This window comes from Thamnophis sirtalis, unplaced genomic scaffold, assembly GCF_051295495.1.
Source record: "Thamnophis sirtalis isolate CommonGarterSnake01/CBP01778 unplaced genomic scaffold, rThaSir2_p1.2 scaffold_6, whole genome shotgun sequence".
Lineage (NCBI taxonomy): Eukaryota > Metazoa > Chordata > Lepidosauria > Squamata > Natricidae > Thamnophis > Thamnophis sirtalis.
Window position 1 is genome coordinate 39,836,727 of NW_028261386.1, and position 26,311 is coordinate 39,863,037.

The 26,311-nt window shown below is 38.8% G+C and overlaps 1 protein-coding gene and 1 long non-coding RNA gene across 5 annotated transcripts in view; one reads left to right on the top strand and one right to left on the bottom strand.

Moving 5' to 3' along the window:
- Window positions 1-3,261, top strand: part of LOC148044954 (uncharacterized) — a 120,547-nt gene extending 117,286 nt beyond the window's left edge. Inside the window, exon 3 of the long non-coding RNA XR_015696933.1 lies at window positions 3,085-3,261. This is a non-coding gene — a long non-coding RNA (uncharacterized LOC148044954). The remainder of the gene's footprint in view (window positions 1-3,084) is intronic.
- EPAS1 (endothelial PAS domain protein 1) overlaps window positions 1-23,120 on the bottom strand; it is a 114,959-nt gene extending 91,839 nt beyond the window's left edge. For 2 of the 4 annotated variants that reach the window (XM_014065015.2, XM_087717689.1), the window contains exon 1: window positions 22,601-23,120. In XM_014065015.2, the coding sequence (XP_013920490.2) occupies window positions 22,601-22,626 (26 nt within the window). In that variant the 5' untranslated portion in view covers window positions 22,627-23,120. Of the gene's footprint in view, window positions 1-2,627; window positions 2,840-22,600 lie in introns of those variants that run through there. The other 2 variants (XM_087717690.1, XM_087717687.1) reach the window with 2 other exon arrangements.
- Window positions 23,121-26,311: the final 3,191 nt, after the last annotated feature.

Below are 26,311 nucleotides of genomic sequence, written 5' to 3' on the forward strand. Positions count from 1 at the left end.
TCTTCCAACATGTGTTGGCCCTGGTTGTTCAGCCAGTCCTGTAGCCCACTTGCCACTAGATAGCCAAAATTCCACCCCCTAATGCAGCCCTTGTTAACCCGGGTGACAATTGCTCCAGGGATGGTATTCACTTACCTTCCCTACCGGTTCGCAAATGTGAGCATGCTCACATGTGAAAAAAGGGCCTAAATGAGATGCCATAGAGCTGGATGTGGGTGGGTGGAGCCACCCGCAATTTCTGCTACTGGTTCGAGTGAACCGGTCCAAACCGGTAGAATACTACCTCTGAATTGCTCTGGTATAGGTTTCTGTACGTTATGTTTCACCATATTGTTTATGGGAGAGACACTCTGTCTGGTTCCTCTGATGGGACCTGTCCAGTTTTGTTGGTATAGCTCTCATCTTTGTCAGAGCTTGCAAACCCCACAATCACATCAAGGTGGTGCTCCATTGGGGGGAAATTATTACTATTATAGTTGGCAACATAGTTAGCCAGATGTTTTATTTGGATTTTGCATTTTTATCTATTGAGTCCTCCTTATTATCTTAAAAATACTGTACAAATGGTACTACTTAAGAGGTCCTACTTAAGAAGACAGTGACAAGACAACTAGAAGCTACCACAAAACGCAGATTTTTATCTAGAGTCTAATGAATGCAGGGAAGAGATCTGGCACATTTGTCTGATAAGGCTACGTCATAGAATAGTTGCCACGGCTGGATGCTCTTAATGAAAACTCCTGATGTATTTTTAATCTCATGTCTTTAATTTATTTAATGACATGGCTTTCCCAAAAGAGAATAGCTTGATGGGCATATGCCTATATGTGTGATCATTAGGGTTGATGAAAAGAAAAGAAGAAAAATAGAACAAATTTTAGAGGGGTTTTTGTGCCCTCTAAGATTGTAGCCCCATAAAGCACTCATTATATATCATGGGGTGATCTTTTTTTCTAGACGATATATTACCTCTCTAATCCTTTATATGAAAGAGAACTGCTATAAAAATTATGATGGCAGTTGTCTTACTGCAGTTGGAAAAAATCTTTTATCCTATCTACAGAAAACATGTTTACTGGTGAGAAGACGGCTATTTTTCTTTTGAACAATGCAAAAACAGACTTCCGAACAAAAATAGCTTTGTGTACCACTGAAGAAGCATCATATCATGGGTGATGGCCTAAGCAACAACTCTAAGAATTATATAGAAAGTACAGTCAGTTCTAATAAATACATAAACCAAAAGCTGTTCTGCCTGTATCCTTTTGCCCGAAACCCCTTCCTGGGACCTTTATATGTAGTCAAAGTTAGCCAGTATTATACTCAACTTCAGAAGTCTCCTTCAATGCCTAAGTTCCAAACAGAGGATAATGTGGCTAAACCCCAGGGTGATTTCAATCAAAGTTCAACTGTTAGTCATTTTAAGCTTTGTTTCTGAAAGCCACACTGGAGATATAAAGAATTTAAGCACTGAGAAGACAGTCCACAAAGCAGAAAACATCCAGCATTTAGCAACCCCTCCCCTTTTATCTTTAAGCTCAGACACATTCTGACAGACTTATCTGCTACAGCCCACCTTTGGTGGAAGGCGGTATCTTTGTGATCTGGCTGCAGCAGAGGGATGGAGACATGAAGCTCCAATCAAGATATCCCTCCCAATGCCTCTTGCCTCTGAGACCTGACACTTGCACTAACTGGAACTAGCATAAAATGCAATGCTACTGTTACATAAGAAGAATGGGTTTTTCCCCACCCCTGAGAGGTGATTACTTTGAATAGCTATGCATTAATCTAAAAACAGATTGCATGTAACTAGAAAAACAAAAACAAAAAAACAGCCTCTCTCATCAGACAAACCTGAGCATTTTGTCAGAGATTTAAACATAGTCACCCATTCTTCCTATTAAACCAGTTGATCATTGGTTCAAATGGAGTACACAGTAATAATCCCATAGAATTTAAAATGCCTCCTGTATTCACGGCAGAATTTCTCTCCAAACATTAAGGGATTAAAACAATATATTCAATTATCTATTTGAAATATAATTGACTCAACTTCTGCCTTAAAGCAATAGATTTTAGAATTTGGGGAAGTAAAGAAAAAAAGCTGAATTTGCCATCACGTATACCCAACAGAATATCAAATTTCACATACGTTTTACATTTAATTGACAGACATATAAATTGTGTAGTTTGCTTTTAATCAATCAGTGCTTTAAAACCACACACACACACACACACACACACACACATATATATATATATCCCTTTCTTCCTGTGCACTTTAGTAAAAAAACAAACCTAGATATATTTTAATGGAATTTCTGTTTTATACACCTGTCTTTTCTTAAAATTTGTCTTTTTTTCTTTTCTTAAAAAAGGACCACTATCACCACTATTAGCGTTTATTCAGCATTGTGAACATTGCTACTTTGCAAACTGAGAACTGCAGTATGAATTTTTCAAGCAGGGAAAACCATAGTGTAAAGGGAGGAAGGGAGGAAACATGGGAAGAACATGCACAACTCCAGCTATATAAACGTTTACTTTACAAGAGAATTAGAAGGGGAGATTAAAGGACTTGTGGAAGAGGTGGATTTTGAAAAGAATAGGCTAGACGATCTCACCTGTGCCACAGTCTCAATTGTTTTTCTTTCTTCTTCCTACCCAGTTGCTCAGCCATCTTCTCCCTCTGGCCAGTCTTGATGAGGAAACTTCAACAATGTTAAGGAAGATTGGCAGAAGCCATGGCTGCTTGCTAACTCACTCCCCTCTCCTTGACTTTATCAGGGATCAAACTAAAACTTGGCTCCAGTCCATGGGTACTCAGAGGGCGATATGGACCAGCAGCAGCCTCTCATCTCTGCCGTTGGCTCCAAATAGCAGCTGAGTGGCAAAAGTGATGAGAAGTAAAAGCAGCCCCAGCTCTCAACCTAAACAAATAGAGATATAACCCCCACTCCTCCATTGCATGTTTAGACTATGTATCATCCACAGAAACACGAAACTAATCAAACACATGAAAACAATCCTACTGATTTCTGTAATATAAATGTAACCCCACCTTCCCTTCTACCTTCCCAGCACAATCCTGCAGAACAGCAGCTGCTACAGCTCTTTGCAGAAGGCCACTCAAGAACTTGGAAGCTCTCAGTCTTGCAAAGCTGGCACCTCAAAGTGGCAAACAAATAGATTGAAAAATGAAATAGCAATCAACTTCTGGAATTGGGAACTGTCTGCCAATAAATGTTAAAATCTGGGGGTGGGGTGGGGTTAGGGGTTAGGGGGCTGTGAATATTGGAATCCCTGTCCAGAGTATGGCATGGATGTCAGTTCCTGGTCATCTATTAATGTTTGATTGAATTTTAACTGAATTGTTTTATTCTCTGCTTTTGGTTCATTGTGCATCTTCTAGAATCATTACTTGAGTTGAGAGCCCATGTAAAAATTTATAAATTAATAAATGCCACCAGAATTGAGATTTCAAAAATTCAGATGATAACTAGATGGCAAGAAAGAAGGCATACATGCTGCCATCCAGTGGTCATCTGAACTTTGCGGTGCAAATATGGTAGGTGTAGAAATAACTATCCAAGAACACTCAATATATAAATATATAAAATATAACTCTTTAAGGGAGACGGGCGGTTTAAAAATGCAATGAATCAATCAATAAAAAAGGACTTGACAGACAAGATGCTTCATGGAACCTTCAAAGGAATATAACTAGCAAATTATTGTAACGTGTAGCAATTTCTAAGGGATGGGACTGCCTTCCTATCATCTAACAGAAAACCAAAGTAGGGAGATGTATTACTGTATGGAGTTGCTTGGTATCTGTCATGGCCATGCAGCTGAGTTAAACAGAATTTGGTACATAGAATATATCTATTTTTCCTGTTTCCTTTTTATTATTATTAATACACGTCTCTAAACATTATGTTATTTTGCTACCATGTTATTTATAGAACACACTTAATTCTTAATTTTCTGTGTATTGTTGCTTGGTATATTTTCCTCTGTGTGTTTGCATGTAAATACATGCCTGTGTTTATGTGTATGTACATGTTAGCAGAAGAAAATGTAGATGAAGAAAACAAAGTCAGTAAATTAAAACAATAAAAAAGCAAGGCAGGAATATGATGGTTGCAGCATGTTGCAGTCACGGGATGAAATTTGAGACCTTCTCAGCTGGCTTCCATTGGAGAAGCTTAATGATCATGTGATTTACTTAATCATGCAACTTGAGTAATGACCATGGTGATTGTTTTAATGACCACAGTAAAAATGGTCCTAAAATAATTTCCAGTCACATGATGATTCATGTTATAGCTGCACAAAATTACGATAGAAATTCTGGTCCCAATTGTGATTGTAAGTAAAGAACTATCTGTAGACTCTCTTATGCTTTGCATAAACATGGCATGTTGTGGCTATCCTCCCTAGCTGAACTCATTTTAAAGGGAGTGTTAGGAGTTTTAAGTAGTAAAATCAGTGTTTTAAATATTTGCAACCCATTTGTGGTTCTTATGGCACCCATTTTGCTCCTTCAACCCATCCCACATATTTCCAATAGAAAAAGGCCAAAGCAATTGGCCCCGTACTAAAAGATGCAAAAGGGTGCTGGTATCTTTCTCCAGACCCACATTTTTTACTACCCCAGCTGGTGTGATATGTGGAATGATTCTGGTTTGATAGTGTTGTAATATTTCTTAGAAATAGCTGTCAGTATCTTATCCTAGATACCGAGAGTGTCTACGTGAGAGGTTAGCGCTATCATAGATTTTGTACATCTGATGTCTTTTCTGGTTAGCATATGAAAGCTGATGAATTCAACTCTGCATGAAAAGGTTCTACAGCTACCTCTATGATCTACATCCACTTTTCTTAAACTGGTACCTTTAGGATATGGTCTCCATCTACCAATTCAAAAGGTAACAGGCTCACTGTTATTTATGGGACCAAAGTCAGATAACTCAGAAGGTTGGGGAAGACCTCATCAGCCTCAGAACTCCAAACAGAAGTCGCCTACATGAGCAGTGCAACTTAATTCTGTCACCTGAAGTGACCCAAGGCAGCTCCGCAAGGGATCAGACCTTTTGGTTGAGAGCCTGAGCCCTTAATGTGCTCTCTGTTAGCATCACAGGCAGCTCCAGCAAATGCACAAAGTTATAACAAACAGCAAGGAAATATTATGCAAGACCACAGGAAGTCACAGGAGACAGTATTCTGGGCAGACCTGGCAAGACGTCTGTGTGAACTCCAGCTAACAACAGACTTCATTGGTGCCAAACTGAGCGGAGAACATTTCTAATGCTGCTGTGGATAAAACACCACATGTTTTTGCCAGTGGGCCGTGCTCCAGAACGCTGTGTACCTGACAAAAATCAGATATACCCAGGTCTCCCTTTTCAATCTCTCTCACTCCCAACTGAGAAGGAAGGAGAGGAAGAAAGTGCAAGTAATTCATTTAGTTTTTATAAGAATGGACAAATTCATTAGGCATCCCACTAGGTAGCAGCACTTAGCTAGATTAGGTCAACCTCAACAAATTAAGATTCATTAGGCCTCATTAGAGGTTGGATGGGAGACCAACAAGAAACCCCAGATCTACAAGCTAGAAAAGGAAATAGCAAAGCCCTTCTTCCTGTTGCCAAAAAACCCCTGCAGGGATGTATCTATGTAGTTATGAGGAGTAAAGACTCAGCCATGGGTCTTTACAAATTCGTGGCACTAATAATGTATTTGCTAATTAAGACTTCCCCCATTAATGGTGATTAATAGTTTTACAAAACAGAAAATAAATAAAACATTTTTGGCAGTTTACCTTCAATGAACCTTTGTTCCACTGTTCTATCAAATTCTCTGTGAAAGCAAACCCATTCTATAAACATGTTGCTTTTTTATTTCTTGGCAATTGCAGCAATATTTGGGATATTTCTAGACCAGGATTGCTTGGACACATGTATTGTTTTCTAGAAACCCAGAAGTCAATACCTGGTTTCTTTTAGAAAACCACACTGAGAAGACTGCTGCCAAAACCGAGTTGCACAGAGCCACACTCTCCTTTTTAGTAATTAGTTAGACTTACAGCATTGTACTATAAACTATAGTTTATAATAACATGACTAGTTAAGTAAGTCACAGTTACAGGGTTTATATACAACACTTCATTATCGATTAGTGTTTATAACTAACTATGGCTGAATGTCAGCCATCAAACGAAGCCAAAGCCAAAGTAAACACATTTTTGGATTCTATAAATGAGGAGAACCAGCCTCTGAAGTTAGTATTTGCTCTTCAAAAGAAGCCTGACTCAGTTGCTGTTCTTGATTATGTAAGCAGAATTCCTATATAAACTTATATTTAAAACATTTATGGAGTCCTATTGGTTCTTTCATTGTTAGGCAAAGATACACATGCTATATCAAATATATTTTAAGAGGAAGAAGAGGAAAAAACAATGTAACATTGACACAGAAGCTTTGGTTCTAGATTCATGCAAAAGAGAATACTCTATACAATTCTATGCAAGCTTAATAGGAGACACATCACAGAACTGCTTTGGTACCTGCAAGTTTCAAATGTCCGTATTTCTTAGTATCATTGCTTGTGGAAAAAAGAACCTATGATATTCATTTTTATTGCACCTCCATCTAGATATAGAATAAAATAAACTCTTAAGAATCATGAATCTGGGCAATAACATGGTTTTCTAGATGTTAATTTATTACACGTTTAAGCCCATATATCACACTTCAAAACTATGTAATGATCCAGGCTCCTGTAGCTTATTTAAACAAGCACAGAAAAAAAAGATTTCCAGTTTGGCATTAGATGAGAACTGGATTATACTCTACATTGCATTGTAAGATGCAGTGTGGGGTGTTTCTTTTTGGTATAGTGTGAAGAATGAAGCAAGTTAGTAAAGTTTCTATTCTAAACAAACTATAGTTAAAACAAAATATGGCTTAACATGATACATATGTGAATTCAACCTAAATCTTGGCCGAACATTCTTCATAGGATTCTAGTGAGAACAAAATGTTTGCTAGGGAGGAAAAATCTAGAAGAATTTGGTGGGTTGCACATAAATTATAAGCTGGCTTCCAGGTGCTGCTTATAAAAACAAGCATACTTCACAGAACATATGTTTTACTTTAAGCTGAAGAAAGCACATAAATTGATAAAAACATTTGACGTGATTGATTAAAGGAGACTATATTTTCCCCCAATTTCCTAAAGATCTTTGAAGAACAGCATGTAGTACCTGAGGTTCAAACAACTGTTACGATACTGGCTTTCACTCTTTCCATTTTCAAAACAAGAAATGGAATAAGTACTTTGATAGATTTTGATTCAACAAAACCTATCAAAACAACATTCGTTAAGTGATTTCATCAATAGCAGCAATAGCAATAGCAGTAGACTTATATACCGCTTCATAGGCCTTTCAGGCCTCTCTAAGCGGTTTACAGAGAGTCAGCATATTGCCCCCAACAATCTGGGTCCTCATTTTACCCACCTCGGAAGGATGGAAGGCTGAGTCAACCCTGAGCCGGTGAGATTTGAACCGCTGACCTGCTGATCTAGCAGTAGCCTGCAGTGCTGCATTTAACCACTGCGCCACCTTGGCTCTTAGTCAGAGACCCTGCACTGGAATCAACACAAAGAAGGCAAATTGCACAAAAATAAAGATATACAATTCTGTAGAACTGCTGCACTTAAGCAGAGTGCATCTCTGGCAATATCTAGTCTAGGGAAGAGACGAACCAGGGGAGACATGATAACAGTGTCCCAATATTTGAGGGGCTGTCACGGGGGGGGGGGGGTCAAGCTATTTTCCAAAGCACCTGAAGGCCAGACAAGGAATAATGGATGGAAACTTATCAAGGAGAGATTCAACCTAAAAATAAGGAGAAATATTCTGACAGTGACAGCAATCAACCAATGGAACAGTTTACCTTCAGAAGTTGTAGGATGATCTATAGATTATAATGAATTATTATTCATTATTATCATTATCATAGTCTATAGATTTTATACATTCAACATGACATCAGTCTAGAAACATCTATAGTCACTAAAATACATCTTTCCTGTTCAAGGTCATATTCATTATTTACCAAGCCAAATAGCAACATCACTTAGACTTATATGCTGCTTCATAGTGCTTTATAGCCCTCTTTAATTGGTTGACCAAGTCAGCATATTGGCTCCAACAATCTGGATCCCCATTTTACCACCTCAGAAGGTTGGAAGGCCCAGTCACCTTGAGTCAAATCCTCCCAATGGCATTTAATCTACAAGTAGGTATTATGCAATTATAAAAATCATATTCCAAGAAGACCTAAAAGTGCCCAACAGTCAGCCTTGTATGCCTCTAGATTTCTCTATTATTGTTCCATTCCCACATTTTCCTTTATGGTTTCCCCAATCCTTCCAAAACAGCTTCCCCACTACTTTTATTTTTCTGCTTTTCTTACTCTGTCTGATCACTTCTTGGTTCAACTAATAAAACTACAATAAATGAATTAGTACAGGTGGTACTAATCCCTATTTAATTAGTTACATGGATTTAATAGGTTTTTATTTGAGTTTTCTATTATTTTATCATTGATCAGATTGTACAAATATAAGTCTTAACTTTTATGGCATGGATTACTATTTCCATAATGTATTCCTTAGTTTTCCATTCCTTTTTGTAAATGTATACTATAACAGGAAAACTCCCTTCTTTTTTGTTCCCATTCAGGCCTTATGTACAATACCTATATTTTGACATTTTTCATGGTGGCAAAGAAAGAAATATGGAATTTTTCTCACTAAAAAGAGCTTTTTACCATTTGTAAAGAGGATATAAAAAAGTAATAGGTTTTTTTTAATGTATACCCCATCCCCAATATCTTCAGACCGCTGCAAAAATTAATTAGTGGCATCAGGTGTTTATTTATATGGAGGGTAACTTAATTGTGAATGTTCAGAAAATGTATTGATGTTATCTGGGATTTTTAAAGCATCAGGCTGTAACTTTCCATGAAAAGACAAAAATGAGAATAACCAGTTTGTTATTCTAAAATTAAAAGTATGATGATTGCATACCTTGTTGTTGTCATTATGTATGGCTAACATAATCAGTGGCAAAATCAAATACAATCCATTTCTTGTTCAACTGGTCACAAAATTACACTTTTAGAAACTGCTTCAAAATATAGCCTTCAGACTTCCTATTGACCCTGGTAACAAGTATTTGCTGAATCTTCCAAGTGCCCAAACTAAACATTCTAGAACATTTAAAATGGGTGAAGTGTTGTTAAATATAAAAAAAATATTCAGCTGGGTAGTCTTTAATGTCTACACTCACAAAAAGTGATGAGGAGCTTGTGTATCAAAATACACACAAACCATGAGTTCTGTAGAACGGGGTTCACACTTCAGAAACTGAAACCATAGTTTTAAAGTTGGCTTTCAAGCAGCAATCTTGAAATTGATATAATTGGTCATCTGGTTTGGATCCAACTTCAGGTAGACCTTGGCTTATGACCACAATTAAGCCCAAAATTTTTGCTGCTAAGTGAGATTTGTTAAGTGAATTTTGCCCCATTTATGACCTTGCTTGCCACAGTTGTTAAGTGAATCACTGCACTTGTCAAGTTAGTATTGGGATACTGCAATCCCAATGTTGTAAGTCCCTTGTTTCAGTGCCATTGTAACTTTGAAGTCACTAAATGAACTGTTGTAAACCGAGGACCACCTGTAGCTAAGGTCCTACCTGAGGAACTTGATACATTATAGAGAAAAGAATGTACAAGGAGAAGATACAATGACACGGAGAAGATAAAAGAGAAAGTAACAGCAATGTGGGACTCATCTGTATCCTTGATTATTTATTAAGTAATCCACAATTTGGTTGAGTTTACACAAACGTCAAGCTCTACTGTACTACACAATGCATAAAGAGAATACATGGTTTAATATGATGTCTGAATAAGGTTTCATGTAGTTTCTTAAAATATAGTTTGGTCGAAGCATAGTTTGTATGGTTTTGTATGGTTTAATTTGTAACAAATTGCCTTCTTTTAATTATTTCTAAATAATGCATGGAAATAATTGTCCACTTTGGAGATTATGAAAATTGGCTCCAAAACAACTCAGAATTTTAAATCATGTTTTACAGATGAAGCCCATATTCTTGCCTTGGATGTCCTATCTATGAAAGTTTCTAAGGCACTGTTTTAAGCCACTCCGTTTTAAGGCACTTAGTCTTGCCCTCCATTTGCCCAGTAGTCAGCACTAGCAATCTAAGTTGCCTTGCAGGAAATCAGAAAATGGAATAGAGTAGCAATGAAAGACATTCAAACATGATCTGTCCCAAACGCTTCCCCCCCCACAACCCTCAGCAAACTAAAATTATGCCTCCTTTGCTTTCTATTTTAAAAATCTGTGTCCTTGCCAACCAACTCTGGCCATCATATTCAGAATTTTCTTTTTTTATCCACTCCAAAAATGCTGTGAATTAGGTCAAGCTAAGAGATGGAATGAGCAGAGCAAAGATCTATTGAATTAATAGTGACCAAGTGGCTCAGTCAAGACAAACATTCTGTCCACTCCTATTACAGTCTTTTCCCACAAAGTGGCTGGGAATAGCTTTTAACAACATTTTGTACTGCACTGACTGCAGCTTTCAAAGCTATTAGCATTAGTTTTCTCCCCTTTACTAGTAAGCTATGACCACCTTGAACATGGTTTCTTTCCCTATTTCCCTATTGTTACCCTAGTGGACAATGTGAATGAAAACCACTGTGCTAAAATTTCAGGGTTACCTGTCCTACAAATGGTTTTGGAGCAGACCATATCACATGGCTGCCCTTTTCTCAGCTTAGAAATAGCTTGTTAGGGTTATGCTGTATTCCAGTTAATGCACAGAGTTTACTCGCTACAGGGATTTCCAAAAGACTTTTGTTTAGCAGTATTACCACACATTTCAGCATGCCAGGTCTGGAATACCTTAAGCCACACCCAGGTGAGTCATGCACTGGCTAAGTTTCATGATATACAACTAATAAAAACCTTCTGGAATTCAAACTTCTTCTTCAAACAATACACATTAAATCCTTAAAATCCAAGAAGAGATTAGCAATATAAATTCAATTACAGTACAATGGAGAGTCATAGTAAACATTATTAGCAGGTAAAAAGAATCATTGTCTGACTTAATTCACTTAAAAGAATGCAGTTCATATGTTTGCATAATCTACTATGGCCCTCAAATAAACAATAACATGTTAAAACAATCCCAGTCAAAATGGGGAGAGGGAGAATATTGGCATAGCCCTGAGAATTTATTTGGCTTAAGTCATGGTTTGCTGAACAAGCCAAAGGTAACTGAGATCACCCACTGCATTAAGCCATAAACCACCAGGTTTAATTCACAAAACTCATTAAGCCAACGGTTGTCAAACCATGAACAGTGATTCCTCAAGGAATTGTGAGCAAGTTAGAGAATGTCGACTTTAAAAAAAAATCCATGCTTTGCAAGCATAGTGGAAGTATGTCAAAACTCTCAAAGCTTTGTTTCCCATTGTGCCTATGCAAGAGTACCATGACCACTTGTGGTACCAGTTTCAGGGGCCCTGTGATAAATAGATTAAAATTCAACAGTTCAAAGTGGTTTATTGTTTTATTTGTTATACCAAATGTAGTGGAGAGATTTCACACAAATTCATCTGTTTAGGGAGTTATAGTATTGCATATTTAAAAATTATGGCATATAACCAACCAAATGAACCGTATTGCAGCTTATAGTGACATGAGAACACTTGTAAGTGACACAGATGGATTAACAGAAACATGTTTTCTGCTGCAGACTTCCCCAACGTAATGCCCTGTGGACAAATAAATAAGCCTTCTTTTATTCCAAGTGACCTGGATCTTGCAAAAGGCTTACAGCAATGTCACACAGTGGAACTGAACTAAGCATAACCTCTAATGCAGTGGCCCCCAACCTTTTGGGCACCAGGGACCGATTCTATGGAGAGAAGTTTTTCCATGGACCAGAGGGGGGGGGATGGTTTCACATGCTGCATGCGTCCCGCTTCACTTGTTTGCCTGGCCCAGTTTCAGGCAAGCCGCATCCCAATGCCAGGCAATAGACTGGTGGTTGAGGACCCTGTTCTAATGAAAACCTTTACCAGAAGATTCTTAATATACTATAGCCTCTAACAAGACATAGGAAGCTGGTTTCACTAATGTAATATATTAGTATAGGGTTACCCAATTGGTTGGTAACCATCAAGAAACAAGAGTTGAGAAATATATCGATGTGTATGTATCCATGTTGGGCCTACTCAGAAAAAGATATAACACGAACTGACCCTAAACATTATTAGGTACCAGATTATTATATGTCAATCAAAGAAATGCATGGTCTGAAAAAGTAGTAAAATAATTAATATAATCTGTTCTCTTTAAGAAATATCAAATTAAAAAACCATATTGTTAAAACTGGAAGAATTTGGTAAAGCACATATGCATATAGATGCCTACAATGTGCTACTTCTTCAGAACGTGTATTTCTTTGATTGGCATCTAATAATCTGCCACCTAATGATGTTTAGGGTCAGTTAATGTTATCTCTTTTTCTGAGTAAGCCCAGCATGGTTGCATAGGCATTAATTTATTTTTCATCATGATTCTTGATAGCGAGCAACCAGGTAAGTAAAGTAGCATACTTTCTTAGTCAAAGAAAGTGACTGATTCCATTACATTCATGATCAGAGAAAGGAATAAAAGACCAGTCTTCCAGAAAAACAGCCCTTGACACTTTGTTTTGTGTCAAAAAAATATAAAAATCATATCTTAAATGGAATACAATAATGAATTTGTTGCTTCAGCTCAGGAAATGCAATACAGAACAGAAACTATTATACTACCCTGATTTCTGCAAAATTTAAACAAATTGAACTGCACAATGCAATACTACAATTATAACAATAAAGCTTTGGTAATCTGATTTGCCAAGGTATAAATATTTGTTTTCCTAGGATAATGATTTGCATACTTTTACTCTCACATAATAAAATAGTTATGTTACATTGATTTCTAAGTACATTGGGACTACAGTACAATTCCTAGAATCAACATCAGATCACAGGCTATATTAGTTGGGGATTATGGGAGTTAAATTTAGCGGTTCTTCTAGATATCTTTTTGACTGGAGATATCAGCAACTAAATCTGGAATCATCTACATGAAAAAGGTATGTTCTATCACCAAGTTACCTAATTTTCAAGCCTCCTGTCCACAGTAGTATCTTTGGAGTTGTAAACACATACTTTTCTTCACAAATTTTGGGAGTGTGTCATAACTTCACCCTGACATTTCCCTTATGTTTCCAGTATTTGGACTATTATATAAACATCTTGAGACAATTTAAGTCATTGCACCAAACAGTAAATATTGTAGTGCTTGTATTCATCAGGTTATTTTGCAGTATTTGCTATTTATGGAAGTTGATTATTTTCTTTTGCTATTATAATAAAGAAATTGGAAGGAAGAGCAATGTCTTTGATTAGTGATCTACAAATGTGGACGCTTGTTTTTAGTTTTTTTCCATTCCCATATCGCTCACAGAAGTTCATGACGTTCATCTAAACTCTTTTATCCAAACTGCATATAGTCAGTTTAATTCATTCTTCTTATTCAAATTATCTCATAATTTTGTTTTTACATCTGAGTATTTATTGGATCTTACCACTAGATTTAGGATCTCGGAGGGAAGTAATATCGTTGTGACTTGGTGCTACAATTAGGCTCTGATATTTGTCTTACTGATGAAGCGTCGTCAACCTCCATGAATTTAGGGGGGGAAAATTACAAAAATGAGTAGCTGTGATAACACGGAAGGTCACTGAACTTTTCACTCAAGCCACCATTTGCTACATTTTGCATTTGGTAATACAAATTAACACTTGCTTCTTGTAGACAAAACAACAAGATCTACTTGTCCTTGTAAATGCTTTCGGCAACAGCAACAATAAATGTTTAATTACATTTTCAGGAGAATGCAGGGTCTCTGATTAAATGAAAAACAAAACAAAACAAAAACCAAGACCTTTCAAGAATTCAGCTTGAAATGTTCTCAGAAAACTGGAACATTGCGTTTAAAAAAGAAAACAGGAAATCTGCCCCAACAAGAAGTGGACATCTGGTCATTCTAATCTGAGGCACAGCAACAGAGACAGCACTAAATATTACAAATCTCATGCGTAAATGGAATTAACTCCCATTGTGCTGGATGGGACTTACTCCTGAGTAACCCCATATAGGGTTTGAAGCTTTAATGGTTTTAATTTGCTTTCCATTTCTAGATGGTTGTAGAACAGCAAACGCTTTATTCTACCCTAATACAACTTAATCAGAAACAAAAGCCATTCTTTCAGAACCCCTGAAGATTGCAAAATTTCCACAGAGTGACACAACTACAACCCCTTCATTTTATTTATTTATTTTATCAGGCACCCCAAACTGCAAGAGACAAGGTTTCATGTGTAGATTAAAGAGTGCAGCAGTCTTGGGCCACTAACACGTATGTTTGATTTATCATTCTAACTTATTCATATAAGTACCCTGCCAATCATTTATTACTTTAACCCTAATGTAGATTTAGAAATATGTTTGATACTTGATTACTATATGAGATGTGGGTTTGTGTGTGTAAATCCTCTCTCATTCTATATCTCTATATGTAAATGTATCTTTTTCTTTTTTCAGACCTTTCTATAAAATAAATAAGCACGGTGTTTCCCCGAAAATAAGACAGGGTCTTATTTTCTTTTGATCCCCAAAATAAGCACCTGGCCTTATTTTTGGGGAGGTCTTATTATTTTCAAAGTGCAGGAAGCAGTGAGTGTGGTTTTTTCATGGAGGCGGCTGCATTGCAATATTTTCAGGGAGGGCTTATTTTTGGAGGAGGGCTTTTTTGAGTACATGTGCTCAAAAGCCCAATTGCACTTATTATCCAGGGAGGTCTTATATTCAGGAAACAGGGTATGTATGTATGTATGTATGTATGTATGTATGTATGTATATGTATGTATGTACATACACATATGTGTATGTATATATAGTATCCTATATATTTCAGTAGACATATACTGATAATATGGGAAGGTAGGTAGGTAGGTAGGTAGGTAGGTAGGTAGGAAGGAAGGAAGGAAGGAAGGAAGGAAGGAAGGAAAAAAGGCAGGCAGGCAGGCTTATATAATGAGGAATGTGGTTTAGCTTTAGGTACTATGACTACATAGAGAAGTTTTATGACAATTATATAGCAGTAGACTTATATACCGCTTCATAGGCCTTTCAGGCCTCTCTAAGCGGTTTACAGAGAGTCAGCATATTGCCCCCAACAATCTGGGTCCTCATTTTACCCACCTCGGAAGGATGGAAGGCTGAGTCAACCCTGAGCCGGTGAGATTTGAACCGCTGACCTGCTGATCTAGCAGTAGCCTGCAGTGCTGCTTTTAACCACTGCGCCACCTTGGCTCTAGATCTTTGTATTACAAATAATTCAAACTCAATGAGAGAAACCCTTTGGAGGTATGGATTTTTTTAATCTACAAAAAATAGTATTTTTTAATACTAAAAAATTAAGAAATCCATGTTTATTGTTGTTAAACTAATGAGTTTAAGTAAGTTAAGGTGACATGATACCTATAGTGTTGGCATTCAATGATTAATATTCCTACTGTTTTCTTTCTTCAATATGTATTAAATTATCTAATAAAGAAATGGACCTCTTTCTGTCACACACACAGTGGAAGAGAGTAGACCACCAGAAACAGTTAATCACTTTGATACATGGGATATATGTAGCATACACCATTTGAAGGCATTTTACATGTTTGTAATTTTTCAGTTATCATCACAAGGATATACAATTAACTGTTCAGTAAGAGGAAAAATATCTCAAACTTAACTAAGTACAGACATGTTCTATACCAGTGGTCCCCAACCCCCGGTCACTCTTATCCACTTGAGACAATCAGCTTAAAAATAAAAGACAGTACTGCAGCAATAAATGTTAAAATCTCAGACATATGACTGTAAGAGGGCCTTGATTGCAGGTTGGCTGATTTCCTAACAATATCTCTGAAGCAGAACTGGTATTCAGCTGGTTCGGACTGGTTTGGGCGAACCAGTAGTAGCGACCTGTGGGTATGCCTGCCCACCCGCCCCAGCTCTATGCCATCCTATTTAGCCATGTTTTCTAAGCTGCATGCATGTGTATAAGCCGTGTTCGCGAGGATGTGCACTCGGGGTGAACCAGTGGTAAACTTACAAGAAACCCACCTCTGAAGATATCTGTATTCCTGGGCATGGAATTAGCTCTATCATTAGGCACTGCATTAGGTGACTAATTTTAGGTGTATGAAAGGGTAGGAAATGTTACTTCAATATAGTTTATGATTTTTCATGGACAGATAGCAAAATAATAAGGCCATGTACATAATAACTGGGACATTTATTGCTCTATATTAGTATAAAGTATTTTAAATTAGCAATGGTCCCTTTCTTCATTTTGCAAGTGTATCTCCATGAAACCTCACTTGTGATGCACCAACATCAAAATATTTCTCCAAACTCCAAAGTATGTAATCCATAAATTCATAAGATTATTATATTACAAAATGTATGAACATTCTTTTCCAACCATGTATAGAATTAGTATTCCATACTAATAAAAAATAAAATGATGCTGCCAATTTAAATGTATGCATATACATAAAATGCCAGATCAAAGACTCCTATATGTTTCCTTTTTTTTAATTTACACCATGAAGTGACTCTGGGTGGTTTACAATATTAAAAAGAATAAACCAATGCAAAAAAAAAACATGTATATAGTAAAAATAAAATGTTATAGCTGCCTTTCTATTTATAATTAAGGCAGCTTCCAATGTTTCATTTTAAATTAAAAGCTATTACCAATAAAAGTGAATTTAATATTGCAACATATGGATCTTTTTGTGTATCTTATATAACAAGGCCTCTGCAAAATATTTACACCCAAGTTCTGAAGATCATTGGCTCCTGAAAGAATTTTTAAAATATTTTTCTGTAGACCTTTAATTTTATTCTTTTAATATCAATCCATGTTAAGGACTTCTCAAGTTTGTTGAGATAAATATAAAATATAAGTATGTGGAAATAAACTGAGTTTGCTTTCTGAGTAAAAAGGCATAGGACTGTAATACGTGACTATAATTTGATACCTGTTTATGTGGCAATAATGCTTACTGAATCATTGGGGTGTTTTTTTTTTGGTATTTTTGGTCTTTGTGTATTTTTGTAAGCTGCCAGAGTCACCATGAATCAGATGACCAAATAAAGAAATAAAATCTAAGATACATGATTCTAAGTAAATACATACTGCTCAATTATAATAGTCATATGGCAAGCAACTTTAATAATGCCTGTCTATGCAAAAGCCAAAAAGGAATATATTAATTTTAAAAATAATATAAAATATTAAAAACAACAATATATTACATTGTTATAATAGTTATAGTTAGTTATAACTAAATATTAGTTATAACAAACTATATAAAAAGACAGGATATCACAGCAGAGATCATTTGCAATTTAAATTTTGCTTACAATGTGAAATTATTGTAAAAAAATAATTGTTCCTAGTGCAGCACAAGCATATCTATCTTAATTTCAAAAAGAAAGAATATGTATCCATTTTAAACCTCTTTTTGGAATTAGTGCAGCTCAAAAGTGCTTTGTCTTGACTTATCGTATCCATCAGTAATTATCAGGGGGAAATTTCCCTCTTCTCAAAAGTATTAATCATATATTTATTAGACAATGACAATATATTCATTTAGCCAACTTCCTTTCTAAAGAAGGAGCCACATCGTTTTTAAAAACTTTATTTTATGTAAAGTGCTGGTAAATACAATGAAACTGGTTCATTCCATCCCCTCATCCTCCCAGAACTTGTAAGAATAACAATCAGAACGACTAGAACTTAATGTGATCCAGAGAATCTCAGTGTCCATTCTCTTAGGACAGTGTTTCTCAACCTTGGCAACTTGAAGATCTCTGGACTTCAACTCCCAGAATTCCCCAGCCAGCGAATTCTGGGAGTTGAAGTCCAGACATCTTCAAGTTGCCAAGGTTGAGAAACACTGTCTTAGGATATCAAGAATGACAGGCAACCGATTGACATAAATTAATTAAAACACTTTTTATTTTAAGGGGAAATATTGTTTTTCAGGACTTGGGAGATAATGTTATTACCCTCTTCACATTTAGATGGGAATAAGTACCATTAAAAGCAGCAATATTTATTTCCAGTTAAATTATAATTATGACTGACCTGCACAAACTTAACTTTGCCATTATAGTACAATCTGTCAGCAGATTTACAAAGTGCTTAGCTTTCAAGAGATCATACCCTGAATTAAAATGAAAAAAATGAAACTACACTATGATAAAATAAAAAACCCATGATGCAGCGGTTGATGTGGAGTTAGGTATGTATTCAGTTAAAATATATCAAATCCATCTCCATTCAGTATAAATGATCTAGATTAAACAATGAACCATGGCTCATATCTACCTCTGCCATTAATGTATTATGTGTTCTCATCTACAATACCTCAAACAAGTTGGAAGTATAGAAAGGGCCACCAAGAATAAGTACCTGTATCAAAAAAACAAAAAAACAAAACTGAAACCTGAAAATTTAATATAAAGATATTTTAATGCAGACTTTGAAAATGAAGTGGGAAGAAAAAATATACTACTCTTTAAGTCAATATTTCAAAGTGGCAGAAAATAGAATATGTTTAAAAGAAACTAATACTCGGACTGTGTTTGGACAAAAAACCATACCTTAGCTGTGCTCCAGGATTGGCTCTATGCACAAATGATTCACTGATATTTTGGATAGTTTTCAGATTTACTTCTAAATCAACTATAATTCCTTATGAAACAAACTTGAGTCCAGTTTTCCAGAAATACTGGAGTGAGTTAATTTTTCTAGCTGGTTAAGAATCATCTGTCAGGACTCTCCCCCCCCCCCCCACCTTATATCTACCCAAGCAGAAAACTGCCAAACAACATCATTTATTGTTGTTTTTCTGTAATGATTTTGTGCTCGTGCTTTCACCTCTTTCCTGGTACACAAAATAGGCAGATTTAAATCTTACTTAGGTAAGTCAATGTTAAAGCAGTGTTTTGCTCCATAAACCAGCAACATTCAGTCACAGCTCCATTGTATGCAGAATCTGCTCCACCTCAACATCCATTATGTCATACATGAAGTCATAGCCAGTTGTGAATGGGATCAGAAGGGCAGGCAGTTACAGAAACATGCAGGCCAGCCCTTCACCTTTTGGTTCCTGATTAGGGTTATCTGCTGGACTTATTGCTCCATCTCTAAAAAGAGTCAGATATAGTGGCCATGAAGTGTAAACAAAACTACTTGTTGAGTTTTGAAACAGAGCAGCAGTGAAATAGAAAAATGGTGTAACAGTGCACAGAAATAATGTAACAGGCTAACACAGCATAACACTGAAATGATAGGATAGTTCTCTGTTACTTTTTGAGCAAAGTATACAAAACAAATAAAGAAAGATTATATTTAATTTTTTAATTATTATACTGCTTGTGATTCAGTTCCTTTTCTAACTTCAACCAATTACACTTTATTCAGCTCAGACCCTGCCCATTTTTTCTGGAGTGACTTTTTCCCACCACCTAGGTTGTATGCAGAAGCCAAACCTATCTGCTGCATGCAAAAAAATCAGGACAGCCTTACTCCATGGTTAGTCAGAACAGAGGCAGGATAAAGATCAACAATGGGGTAGCAGATTTCACAGTGGCAGAACTGTCTGGTAACTGTCTGAGTTTTCAGCCAAGTCAAGTATGGGTGGCACAAAACAGCTATGAGGAAAGGTCCTTACTCTGCCACCTGTTTCCTCAGCTATTCTTCCTCCTCACACAAATTAAGCCACTGTGGCTTCGTGCTGTCATTTTCTGCATTGTTAATAAAACAATCAGAAGAATAGTAGCTTCTACCTTGGTGGTTTTACAGCTTCTGATTTTGAATCAGACAAACCAGGCCACCAATGGGGTGGGGGACACACTGGTTGAAGGGTGGTACTTCCTATTAATCAATTAATGGCTTGCTTAATGCATTCTCTGTGGTTTGAGGTTAACAAGGGAAAGGCAACTTTAAACCAACTCAGAACTGCTTTGAAGAGTTTGGAAATAATGTGTTGAAGGGTATCCTCACAGACAATGCTTTTTAAAGACGAAAAGCTGTTGAAATTCCTCCTCTGCATAGTCAATATCTTGCAATGAAGATGAAGGACATAAATGGAATCTGGGAGAATGGGAGATAATCTGATGTACATGGACTTTGGGAAGGGGGTATGTTGCATAATCCTAATTGCAAACCCCTTAATTGTAAAGCTTTCTGGAGGCTATGTGCTTTTACTCCAAATCCCAAATCCATCTGATTTTCAGAACTGGCTTAATTTGTTGCACCAAGAAACAAACTGTAGCATTCTGAGGCTGCTTTATGCAAGCCAGAACCTCCAGGTTGTGTTGATCATACTAGTTGAGGGTTCTGAGAGTTGTAATCCAATGAATGAAAGACTCCAAGTTGGAGAAAGTTATCTTCAATGAGTGCTGTCAGACTTCAATTGGCATGAAACATCCTGTTACCTGCTATGCAGACCCCGGTGGGTGTCAGCTGATCCAAACACCAATCCACATAAAACACAAAGCAACAGGTGACAGGTTGGACCTTTACTAAACCCAACTTTCCTTGACCTCTCCTTGTCCTGCTGAACTATGTAGGTGCAATTCGGAGATACTAACAAAGATTTTTGCTCAGAGCCAGGCATTTGAAAGGCCAATGCTTTTCCAATGAGCCTAGTTCAGAAACCTTTTTCGGCCAAGAAATGTATACAATATTGACCCTGAAAATTTTGAAACCACCTTTTTACTCTAGTCTAGGGCAAGTCATAACCATTGATGGCAAGCCGACTATAGATGAATAGACAAGCAAGAAAACCTACAGACATCATGTTTTTCTTCCTGTCAGGTACTGTAGCACGAAACTAGGAAATTGGGGGTGGTGTGCTGAGAAATGGATTTATGAAGGAATAGATCCTAACTTCAGTACCTTTTGATGTCTGACTAGCTTCTCTCAGATTGGGGACCATTTAAAAACTGATGGCAATTTCTGGAATAGCAGCAGCTCCTTGTAAAAGGAGAATAAAATGATTTTGCATTCTTCTGCCATCACCAGGAATGAATCTTTCCTCCTCCAGCAGAAAAGAATACAATAAAATCATCTCTGCTTTTTCCAAGTACCGGACAAATTAAATCACTCACGTCTCAAGGGAAGGGGTGGACCAGATGCTCTTTTAGGGACCTATCCTAGACCTTGCGAGACTAGAATTAATATATCAGAATAAAGCGCTGATTGAGAACACTGGAGGCTTGCTCTTCATCTCCGGAGGGACTGTTAGATAATCGCGGTTCCCTCCTTAAAAGCGGTTTTGTTTCCAAAGGCGCGCATCCTGCCAATCTCCTTCCGCCCCGAAAATGCAAATACTTTCAGCGCGCGGTCCCCAACTGTGGATTGGAGCCTTCCCTGAATTGTCGCGGCAGGAAGGCAGGCAGGTAAGGCTGGAAGCATCTTCTACGCCTCTGCCAATCTTTGCCCAGCCACTGGACGACGGGATCCCGCACTTTGTAGGGGGCAAAGCCCCTTCTCCCCTCCCCTCGACGCCATTTATGCTTCGGACTCGGCGATTAGAATAGAATTATTTATTGGCCAAGTGTGATTGGACACACAAGGAATTGGTCTTTGGTGCCTACGCTCTCAGTGTACATAAGGAGAATAAAAATACATTCATCAAAAATAAAAAGATACAACGCTTAATGAGAGTCAAGGTTACTAATAAGTTATCAAAGAAATTTGAAGCGGCGTTCAGGCACAGCTGGGACGGAGCTCCTAGAAACCCCATCGATCTCAATGGAAGACAAGCAGGAACCTCGCTTCCATTCTTTGATATCGATGAGGTTTCCGAAGCCGCCTCCCCTCACATCAAACCACGAAGCGAGCATGTTAAGATCCAGCTTTCGGTCCGTTCAGTTCTATACAGTCAACACACGCTTAACCCTCGCCTTCAAGCAAAGGCTCCTAAAACTTCCCGACTGCTTAGAGAACTACCGGAACGTTTAAAGGTTAACTAGCGAAGCGCGTATCTTTCCAATCAGGAGAGTATTTTCAATTTCGAAACCTCCGGCGCGCAAGGCAACTCCTAGCCCCAAAATATTTTAAAGGGGCCGCCTTCCCGAAGACAGAAGCCCGTTACTGCGTAAGACGGTCGTCCCGGGGACCTTGCCCTTCCAATCGGCTGCACTCCCAGAGAGCGGCTTTATTGCTCTTACGGCTGTTGTTTTTAACCTAGCAGGGCACTTTACTGGGCGGCCGAGAGAAGCTACCCTTCTGGTTCAGTTGTCCCGATGCCTCCATCCTTGCCGTCTCCTCCTCGTCCCCTCCGCTTACCTCTTTTTTTCCTTCTCAGCTGTCATCCTGGACGCCTCTGCCGCTCCCGCTGCTCTGCCCCCTTCGCTCTTTCCCCCTCTTCGTCGCTTAACCCAAACGGCAGGAGAGGAAGGCGAAGGCTCTGGTGGGCTAAGGGCAGCCCGGGCGCACGGAGATCCAGGCGGAGGGGCGGAGGGGTGGGGGGAGCTGGCTTCAGTCGGTGGGAAGGTCCCCGAAGGCCTTTGATAGGCTCTGGGCTTGGGTGGCTTCGCTGGCCCTTTGCGCCGCTTCTGCCTTCCCCGCGCTTAAGGTTCCTTGCCGCCAAAGGGGCCCCGGGCTAGGCGCTCTCTCCGCGCATTCAGACGCGGAGCAGGAGGACGAAGGTTGCCGAAGGAGCCTGCTCTCCGAACCGAGCCGTCCCTGAGCTGACCATACAGTCTCAGGACACTGCCGAGGATTGTACAGCCCGCTCAGGGAAGAAAAAAGGGGGCAGCGAGTGCCCGCCGCGACTCTTGGCCGCTTCTCCCTTTCTCGGGCTCCGTCAAATCTGAGGAAGCAGCGACGCGCTCAGGGCTCCCTTTAAAACGTCAAGCCTTGGCTGGGTGATCCGGGCGGGAGGTGGGGGGGGGGGGGAGGCTGCCTCAGAGTCCTGAGCCCCGGACTCCGGCTCCAGCTGGAGCGGCCGACCCGAGCTCCAATGGGCAAGCGAGGCGCTCGGCTCTAGGCCCGCCTCCTTTCCCCTCCTCCTCCTCCTCCTCCGCCTGTCCTGCAACTTTCCTGGACTTGTTGAGCGGAGGTCGACGGAGTGACTCCGAGGCGGCGGCGCGCGCTAGAGGCCGCGGACAAGCGAACCCGCGCTCGGCGATGAGGGGAAGAGCCACAGGTGGCCCCGTTTATGACAGCCCGACAGCCCAAGGCGCCGATTGACTCTCATGTATTGCAGATACAAAATTTACTCTTTATCCCGTTTTCTCTCGAGCGTGGCAGTATCCCTGTGCCCCCCACCCCCCCCTCACTGGACTTTAACGCCGGAAGGATATTTTCCCAGTGAAGGCGAATATACGTGTCCCAGGATAATGTCGCAGGACCCAATGTGGGTCGGTCACCGGGAGTAGAGGTTTGACCTTCCGACCTTTCGGACTCGTGCTGGAGCCCATCTTCAGGGAATCTAAACCCATAGCTTTAACCTTAAACTGTCTACCGTGGACCTCACCCCATTCCTAAGAGGTCTGTCCAGGGGCATGCGTAAGTGCACCAGCGTGCCTACCGTCCCTGTCCTACTGTCCCCATTTATTTGTACCCATTTCATGTGCTCATGTCCATGTTTATACTTATACCTCTTATCACGTACATGTTTGACAAACTAAATAAATACAAATAAAATAATTTCTCTCAAGCCAGGCTAGCCAGAAAGAAGATCCCTGAAGATGGGCATCAGCACAAGTCTCGGAAAGCTTCGATATTTTCCTTTCATTGTTACACATTAACATGTCTTCCTGAAAATCCAAAGCCATGGTTAGAGAGAAGTTCCCTGAAGATGAGCATCAGCACCAGTCCTAATGCTTGGGTGTTTTCTTTTTATTGTTACACATTAATGTCTCTACCTGAAAATCCAAAGCCATGTTGCCTCACTTTAATCAGACTGCTTGTAAAGGGGAGGGCTTGCCCCTTTCCTTCTCCTTGCCATCTGCTCTAGACCTAGCTAAATGAAGGTTAAGATCAAGGCCAGTAAAACACTTTTTCATGAATGAAGGCGAATAGACATATCCCAGGATAATGTTGCTCCAGTCCAAAAGTTCAGAAGACAAAATCTCTGGTTTCCAGATTGGATCATGCAAAGCACTTTTTGTTGCCCCCATAGAGCCAAATTTCAACAATATATTGTAGTTGTCTAAAACCTTTCAGACCAGTGTCCTAATATTTTGATAAACAGAAAGCCAAAATCTGTACTGAAGTCCTCCATAGAAAGAAGACAGTAAAACACACAACTTTCCAAAATCTCTATACAGGTAGTCCTCATGTTACGGCCACAATTGAGGCCCAACTTTCTTTTATTAAGTGAGAAATTTGTTTGAGTTTTGTTCAGTTTTGCCCCATTTTATGACCTTTCTTGCCATAGTTTGTTAAGTGAATCAGGTCAGCTGATAAGTTAGTAACCCAGTTGTTAAATGAATCTGGCTTCCCCATTCACTTTGCTTGTCAGAAGGTCGCAAAAGGGGATCACATGATCTTGGGACACAGCAACGGTCATAAATATAAACCAATTGCCAAGCATCTTAATTTTGATCACATGATCATGGGGGTGCTGGAAAGGTCATAACTGTGAAAAATGGTCATAACTCACTTCTTTTTAGTGCCATTGTAACATTGAATGGTCACTGAGTGAACTGTTGAAGGTTGAGGACTACATGTATTCCTGAACCTACCTAGGTATGCAACGTTAGTTCTGGCTACTTTGTATACTTTATATACCCTAAAATGGAGCAGCTAGGCCTTGTCTCCTCAGCAGGTGATAGCACCTAGCAACCCTTGGCTGATCTTACAAACTAAGCAAGATCAGCTCTGTTTGAGAGACACTTGGGAAATCTAAGGGAACTGGATGAACAGGGAAGGGGAAAAAGAAGGCAGCAGTAGGACATTATCTTCATAACTCTTCCAGGAAAACTGCACCGGGGGTGGGTTTCTGCCAGTTCTAACCTCTTCTATTCAAATCTACAGTGCCATTTAGAACCGGTTCCAGCTCCCTCCCCCCGCCTGTCCGCACATTATCAAGATGAAGAGCGACAGGAGGAATTCTGGGAGTTGAAGTTCACAAGTCTTAAAGCTGTCAAGTTTGAACACCCCTGGGGTTTTTCTTTCTAAAGGGTTAGGGGTGCAAGGGTCACATGATTGCCAAGCCACTCCCACTCAGTCACATGGCCAGCAAGCCACTCCCACAAAGCAGGCCACACCTACAGAAGAGGTTTTGAAACCCACCACTCAACTGCACGGATGCAGTCACCTGGAGTCAAATTTGACTTGGGGGTGTCTTTTTTGGGCGAAAAATTCATGGATAGGTCTAGAACTTTCTGAGGGCAGGGGTCTGGGGAGTAATGGTGAAATACTGTCTGTCCCCCCCCCCCACTTACGCTGTCTTTTCAGAAGTACTGTCCTCAGAGTATAACAGGTAAGTAAGTGCCAACTGTGTGTATGGTCATCATATTTTCAGACTAATCTGAAAAAGGGGAAATCTGAAATAAATTCATAAAGCATAAAAAATATTCAATTGTTTATGTTTCTAACTTTGCTATGCAAAGGAAAATTCAACAGTAAAACCAAGAAAAACTTTACAAAAATGCATATTTGAATAAAAAATATCTAAGATCAGAACTATATTCAATTTACTTCAAAAAAGGGCAATTTTTGTATTTTTTGTGTGAATGTAAATGACTGTTTTAAGTGATATCATCTGGGTGTAAAAGTTAAATGATCAAAATAAGAGATAAAAGTAAGGTTTTGGGAAATAAATACATTTAAAGGAGAGCTTTCTGAAATAAAGATCTTGGTTTTTTTTTTTAAAAAAAAAGGGTGTCTAGTCACCAAATAACTGTGCAACCTGTGCTACTGTAAGGGCCAAAGTATTGAATGGCATCTAAACTCATCAAAGGCTCCCTTACGATTACACTAATAATAATATTCTCATAATCATATATTTTGCAGCATGTATATTATGATTTGGGTCATGATTAACAT